Raw genomic sequence first — 7,507 nt, forward strand, 5'->3', positions numbered from 1 at the left:
GTACTTTATTAGTCTTGTACACCGATTTGAAGGTACAGAAAAAAAGGATTCCGCAAGTAGACGTAGACCAGTGCGCCGCCACATAAAAAAATAAAAAAATAAATTTTTTGCTTTCTTATATATATACGATAATGTTCTCTAAATAGATTTTTAATAAAGTTATTTATTTACTCACAAAAAATCCCAAACTTACCTATCTTTTAAGACCTCAAAGGTGGCCTAACCCCTTAAGAAATAGTCGAAATGAGGAGGGAAATGAGGGAGACTCTCTCTGATATTCTCTTTCTTCTTTATAAAGCGCGATACATCTCGTTTTACATGGAAGATACAAAGGCGTATCATAATGTCTGCCTATCGAAAGGGAGGGTCTTTTAGCAGAGCTCGCGTAAACCGATTACATTTTGACTCGTACAAAACGTAGGCGGTGTTTATACTTGCGTAGGACTCTTTAATGTATATACGCGTGGGACGCTTTCGCTGAATTGGAACTTGATATTACGAGGAGGGGATCGTGACTCCTTTTCTACACTCTCCTGTAATTAGATATCGGATAAACCTGTGTTGGAATCAGCCAACACGCTAATTGGTTAGAACCAATCGAGAGTCATGTTTAAAAGAGAAATTACAAAGTCTGCATAAAAATACTATTTATTATTTAAATTTATAATATCATTTTAATATGCAGTACTTTCTATTAAATACTGAAATATTCATTCTTTTTTAACATTTAAAAGACACGATGTATAAAAGGAAATCATCGATATGTTATTATAATTGTATAGAAGGAAATTAAGGAAAAATATTTATAACATAATATATAATATATAATTTAATAAATATTTTTAATATAAATTTACATAATACTTTTTATATAAATTATTTTATATTTATATGAAAGTTGTCTCCATATCTATTCTATTCCTTGCTTCTCGCCACATCGTATAAAAGAGATATAATGCGTATAAGCTCCGAACTAAAAGAGCTTTGTGGAAATAAAAACAAATTTCATTTCAAAACAATCCACTTACAATTTGCATAGATTTAGATTTAGATTATATATATACCTACATATATAAATCAATAAATGTATTAGTCGCATCACGTAACATAGGTATATACAACATTAATATACGCCAACGTAATCTGTGATATCCTTTGTACGGTTCGTTACAGAAGCCTCGTAATTATTCCGCTGCCACGAATAAATCCCGTTGGTTTTGAATGCAAAATATAGGATAATGCATAAATCGCAAATTGTAATTTGATGCTCGAAGTAACTTGGAGCGTCAACTGCGGATCGAGAGTAGGAAAAAGTTACAGAGAGGATAAGTGTATACGAACGAAATAAGAATTACAGAGGCACAGAGAAGTAGATCGGATTGTACTGCGAAAAGCGGTAGATAGCTGTGACCGGCATCCGTCTTGCGGAATTCGAAAGTTTGCGCGTGTAGTGGTGGTGGTTACAGTAAGCTGTTTCTCGATCAATATGATGATGCTGCGCGATGTGCTTTACGAATGTATGATCTTCTTGTTTGAATTGTAACATTTGAAGCAATTGGAGCAATGTTGCAAGTGTGATTTGACGAATTGATGGATTTTTTTTTTAAAGACAACACAGTACTGACGATTGAGTTTCTGTGATCGTTAATATCAAATATACATCTCTACTTGTTATACATTTCTACTTATTTATTTTATCTTGTTTTATACACGGAAAGAACAATTTTGTTAGAAAGTCACAATGATTGCTAGAATATCAAAACGTTTCATACAGCTTTTAATTTTTAACTTCCAACAAATTATTTTGATGATTGAACAAGAATTATTTTCAGGTCTGTCTTTAACAAAATTTTTAAATCTTTCAACAAAATCGTTCTTTCCACGTATTATATGCACGGAAAGAACAATTTTGCTGAATCCAGATCTGAAAATAATTTTTGTTTAATAGTCAAAATTATTTTGTGCGAAAGTCAAAATGATTACTAGAATATCAAAACGTTTTATAGCAATACTTATCAGTTTTAACATTCCAACAAATTATTTTGATGATTCAATAAAAATTATTTTCAGATCTGTTTTTAGCAAAATTTTTAGATCTTTCAACAAAATTGTTCTTTCCGTGTGTGCATTTATAAATTATATAATAAATATTATTAATATAAATTTATATATTATTTATATTATTGTCTGCTAAAGTGATTTGTTCAATAAGGGACACGTTGCAATACAGTTTTGTCCCACTATTCACGAATTTTCGAAATGACACTTGTTCCAGATTCTAAATAAAACCTTTATCTACTTTAGCGCATTAGAGAATAATAGGTCTCCGAACTCGAGATCCGTGACACGTGAATAACTTTTTTTCGTTTTCTCGATTTCAGAAGTGAAACTGGAACTTGAAGATCTGATGTCTGACATCAAGAAAACCGCTAACAAAGTGAGGGCTAAATTAAAGGGTAAGTTATTACCAGTTTGAATGTCGTGTCCGCGTGACGCGGTGTCATGCACATTAAATTGATCGATTCCTCGCGAGCAATTCTCAAGAATACATTTCGCATTACAATGTCCGAGTCCTTGTTTTCTGTGCTTTAGTGATAGAGCAGAACATCGAGCAAGAGGAACATACGAACAAATCGTCAGCGGATCTGAGGATACGCAAAACCCAACACTCGACGTTGTCCAGGAAGTTTGTCGAGGTGATGACGGAGTACAATCGGACACAGACCGATTACAGGGAGCGGTGTAAGGGGAGAATACAACGACAGCTCGAGATCAGTGAGTATCTATATATATATATATATATGTTTGTGTGTGCGCGCCATGATTGGCTGCATTGCAACCTGAATGCCTATTCGAGCAGAACAGCTCTTTCCAATCTCTATCGTCGCATCGAGTCCGTCTCGGAATATGCGCTCATCAATCTAATGCTCGTGTTCATTTCTATTTGAGGAAATGCCGGGAGGAGGTATTGAATGGTCGTTGTTAAGAAAAATTTTCTTTCAGACAACTCTAATTGAATTTTCCTATTATTGCTATTATTGCAAATCCGCGTATATCCATCTTAAATTTTGTATTATAAGATTAAATAAACGCTGTCATCTTCGTTATAAATTGTTCGTTAGTTTGGCCTAATTTCATTTAAATTTTTTTATTGTTGTCACAAGGACGAGCTTGACTTTTATATTGTTAAATTATTGCGAGTGTTTTCAGTGTTTATTAGCTTATTATATTTATAATTTTCTTTTTTAAGGGGGGTTTTACCTTTGCCAGCCGTAAAAGCCGGCCCTTTTTCATGATTTTTTTAAAGGAATTATCTATTATATAATTATTTATTATATACAGTAAAACGCGAGTTTTTGCATAAACTTATATATTATTTGAACAGCAAAAAAAATATTTTTTATTTATATAAAAATGTATTTTAACGCCTCCAAGTGGCGATTGAATGTGGCATGTTTTTCGAGCTGACGGAAGTAATTACGAAAAAACGAATTAAGATATCGACTTGATTCTTTTTTCTCTTGATCTTAATACTTTAACGCATGACGTGAACTAAAATGATGTCAATTGCCTGAAATTTGTAAAAATGGTAGCCATTTGAAAAAAAATTTGTTTTGGCCTAAAAATTTTTACTAATAACATATTGAATGTTTGTTGTAAAATTATGATTTTAGTTTAACGCCATGCGTTAAAGTATTAGGATCAAGAGGAAGAAAGAATCAAGTCGATATCTCAATTTGTTTTTTCATAATTACTTCCGTCAGCTCGAAAAACATGCCACATTCAATTGTTGTTTAGAGACATTAAAATACTTTTTTATATAAATAAAAAATATTTCTTTTGCTGTTTAAATAATATATAAGTTTATGCAAAAACCCTCGTTTTACTGTATATAATAGATTTCCTTAAAAAAATTCATGAAAAAGGGCCAGCCTTTTACGGCCGGCAAAAGTAAAACCCCCTTTAATGCTGTAATTTTTACAAATGTGACAATAAGATATAAAAAGCTTACAAAGTAAATTATAACAATTACGACAATGAGATTAGTGTGCGATATCATTTAAGAGGTTCAAGTAATCCCTTCGTTCGTTGAATAAAGAATAGCGGCAGCGCGACTTGAAAATTGATGATTGCATTCGCAATTGAGTTGCGTCTTGAATTTGCCAGACGAAGAAATTTCTCTGTTCCTTTCCAGCGGGGAGAACGACTACCAATGAGGAACTCGAGGAGATGTTGGAACAAGGAAATCCAGCCGTCTTCACGCAAGGGGTACATCCTTAATGATCCTACTCCCGCGTGTACTAGTAGCTACGTGAGGAGCGTTAATAACCGCCTTTCCTTACCCGATTAATCTTACCGCTTGTCGCAGATCATCATGGAAACGCAACAAGCAAAACAGACCCTTGCGGACATCGAGGCGCGTCACGCTGACATCATTAAACTCGAAAACTCCATCAGGGAGCTGCACGACATGTTCATGGACATGGCCATGTTGGTGGAGAGTCAGGTAAGGTTGAGCAGCTTTATGCAAATTTACCGCGAGAACAGAATTTACTCGTTTAAATAAATGACAAATTATTCTTTTTTTTTTGGCATAAGAAGTTTTTTTTCCACGAGACGTAACGAGATATTGCATGCAAAAGATTTTACATATCTTTTTTCTTTATTATTTTGGGATAATATAGCTGTTTGTCTTGATTTCAATAAATGTATGTATACGGAAGAACAATATTTTGTCGCAAGATACGTAACTTACATGCAATTGCATATGTTATGTATCGCAAATATCGCAAATACATATTCGTCATGAATATTGATGTGGTACTACATTATGTATACAGATGATAAACGCCTAATTGTAACAGTAATTAAACGTACATTGCTGATAGTTAAATCAATTCGAAACGAAGCTATATTTGTTTTCGTAAACACAAATATGATATTTATCAGTAATTCCATAAGTTTTATTTAATAAATGTGACTTTTCAAAATAATTAGACAGTAGGCAATAAGTTACCTTATTGATACGTGCATTTGAAGAAAAAGTTAATAAAAAAGTGAAGAAATCTAAAAAATCTTAGAATAGATTAGAGAGAAAGGTTTGCATTGGATACTTTAATTTCATTTCTTACTTAAAATAAAAATACTGATCAAAATACTGTTGGCAAAATACTGGTTAATAGTTTCAATTGATAGTACATCTTATATATAATTACAGCTTGCTTTAAGTCTATTAAACAAGTAATTATGTTTATTTTTTTATTAACTTTTATTTATTTATTTAAGAAAATCCGAGGGATAAACCGCTAATCACAAAATCATGTACACCAATGCCTAGCAATGCCCAATTTCTGACCGACCGTAATGCCCCACGGATAACATCGTGAGAGCGCATTCTTATTCAGGATGGGTACTACCGGGAAAAATCGGGAAAACCTGGAATTCTTAGGGAATTTCATTTTTGCTCGTAAAAATCATGGATTCTCATGGAATTTTACTGCTACTCGGGGAAGTTTTTTGAAATTTAATTTTATCCTCCTTCAGAAAGTAAACGTGGCTCCATATCGTAAGTCCCTGATATTGAAAGTTAATTTATTTAAAAATTGACATATACTATATGAAGACTCTTCAATCTAAAAAACGATAATGCGGAAATAGTAAGTCAGGCATTAAGAGTCCAATAACGCAGAACTTGATGTGTGAAACAATTTAATCTTCACATATGTAGTTACATCTCCATACAAAATCTTTCGTTACGTTCGAAAAATTTTGTATGGAAATGTAACTATTGTACATATACGACAAGATAAATTGTTTCACGCATTAAGTTTTATACGTTATTAGAACTCTTAGTGCCTAATGTATTTTAAAGCTGCATTGAGAAATTCTCTAATCTCACCTGGAATTTTGAATAAAATTCCTGGAAAATCCGGGAATCTTCAGGGAATTCTTTTACAAAATTTGAGTACCCACCCTGTTATTATTTAGCGTAATTTATTAAATATTCACATTTTATTACATGTTGTAAATATGTTTGACATAAAACAATTGTCAATTGTTTAAAAATAAAACGTAATAGTGATACTCAAGAAATGCCCAGTAATGCCTAGCAATGCCCTCAGCGGTTTATCCCTCGAGAAAATTTATTTGGTGTGGATTTTGATTTTTCTCAAGCGAGAAGAAAAATTTTGTTGACCGTTTTGTCAAATACACGTTTCAATTTTATTTTTCAACCCAAACCATCGATTAATGAAAGAGATGCTTTATTGCGAGATGCTTGAGCAGCATCGTTCCTCACGATTGGTTGCATAACAAGATACACATTAAGTAGTTTGTTTTGCTGATTTTAATTGATATTATAATTTGAAGAATATTTCCGTCTCAATTATATTACCTTTGTATTAGTTGCCCGCGATTGTTTTACAATACGATTATCCATAAGCAATTAGGAGCGTAGCGCGACGCAGTGTAACAATCCTCTTCTCTTCAGTAATGTTTCTTAGTGAGCCGCATCATGTGACGCGTCTACTATCTGCTAATCAAAGGGAAATTTCTTCAATGCGCTAAAATCTCAAGTTTTCCCGTGCTAATTTATTTACTTATTTTACATACACTTCCATTCTATTATATTAAATAACTATTACTTGTTTTTCTTTCTTTGATATCTACTTAAAACTTTTCTGTAAAAGAAACTGGAGATTTTAGTTCATCGCTTTCTTTTTCTGCATGATAGTAATAATTAATAAATTATAATAATAATAACAATAATAATATTATTAATCTTTATTTGTCATGATATAGTTTGTCCAAGTTCAACGATCTTTTTTTTCGTACAATGAGTCAAAGTAATTATCGCAATAGCTTACCTCGACAATTTATATTCACTAACTGTTTGCGTAAAAAAAAAAAAATCAGCCTTTTGCTAATTGAGAATATCACAACTTTGAGATTACCATTCCAAGAAAATTTATAACATTTATTACTTGTCAATTTTTTTTTTTTTTTGTAAATTACGCATAAACGTCGTTGATTCTTTGCGACAATTGCTTTTCCTCAATATTGACGCCGGTGTGCGAGCTGATGCATGACAATAAGAGAACAAAGAAATCGGCTAACAGTTTAATCACACTGAGCCTATGCCTTTACTCTCGAGGACTAACACTCTCTCTTCCCTTGTGTTACGCTGTGTGGATTCGCGCCGCGCCTCCTACCTACATTAGGGCGAGATGATAGATCGCATAGAGTACCACGTGGAACACGCGGTGGACTACGTGCAGACAGCCACGCAGGACACCAAAAAAGCACTCAAGTATCAAAGCAAAGCCCGACGGGTGAGTCCTCCCCAGATATCACGCGCCCCGAGTCATTTCGTTCGCGTCTAATTGGTCACTCTTGTTTTTTTTTCTCTTCCCATCACTCCCGCATCATCTATCCTACCCCTGTTATCGGTCTCTCGAATCCCGTTTTGATTTTCTCCTCACCCTCCTCCCAACCCCCACCCCCCCCC

At 33.4% G+C, this 7,507-nt stretch overlaps 1 protein-coding gene across 1 annotated transcript in view; it reads left to right on the top strand.

Annotated features, from left to right (window-relative positions):
- Window positions 1-2,381: 2,381 nt before the first annotated feature.
- LOC105459815 (syntaxin-1A) overlaps window positions 2,382-7,507 on the top strand; it is a gene marked incomplete at its 5' end in the record, with an annotated part of 12,238 nt that continues 7,112 nt past the window's right edge. The window contains 5 exons of the mRNA XM_011706111.1: window positions 2,382-2,456; window positions 2,593-2,775; window positions 4,196-4,269; window positions 4,370-4,507; window positions 7,221-7,331. Coding sequence (XP_011704413.1) covers window positions 2,382-2,456; window positions 2,593-2,775; window positions 4,196-4,269; window positions 4,370-4,507; window positions 7,221-7,331 — 581 coding nt within the window. The remainder of the gene's footprint in view (window positions 2,457-2,592; window positions 2,776-4,195; window positions 4,270-4,369; window positions 4,508-7,220; window positions 7,332-7,507) is intronic.

Source organism: Wasmannia auropunctata, unplaced genomic scaffold (genome assembly GCF_000956235.1).
Source record: "Wasmannia auropunctata unplaced genomic scaffold, wasmannia.A_1.0 LD333563.1, whole genome shotgun sequence".
NCBI lineage: Eukaryota > Metazoa > Arthropoda > Insecta > Hymenoptera > Formicidae > Wasmannia > Wasmannia auropunctata.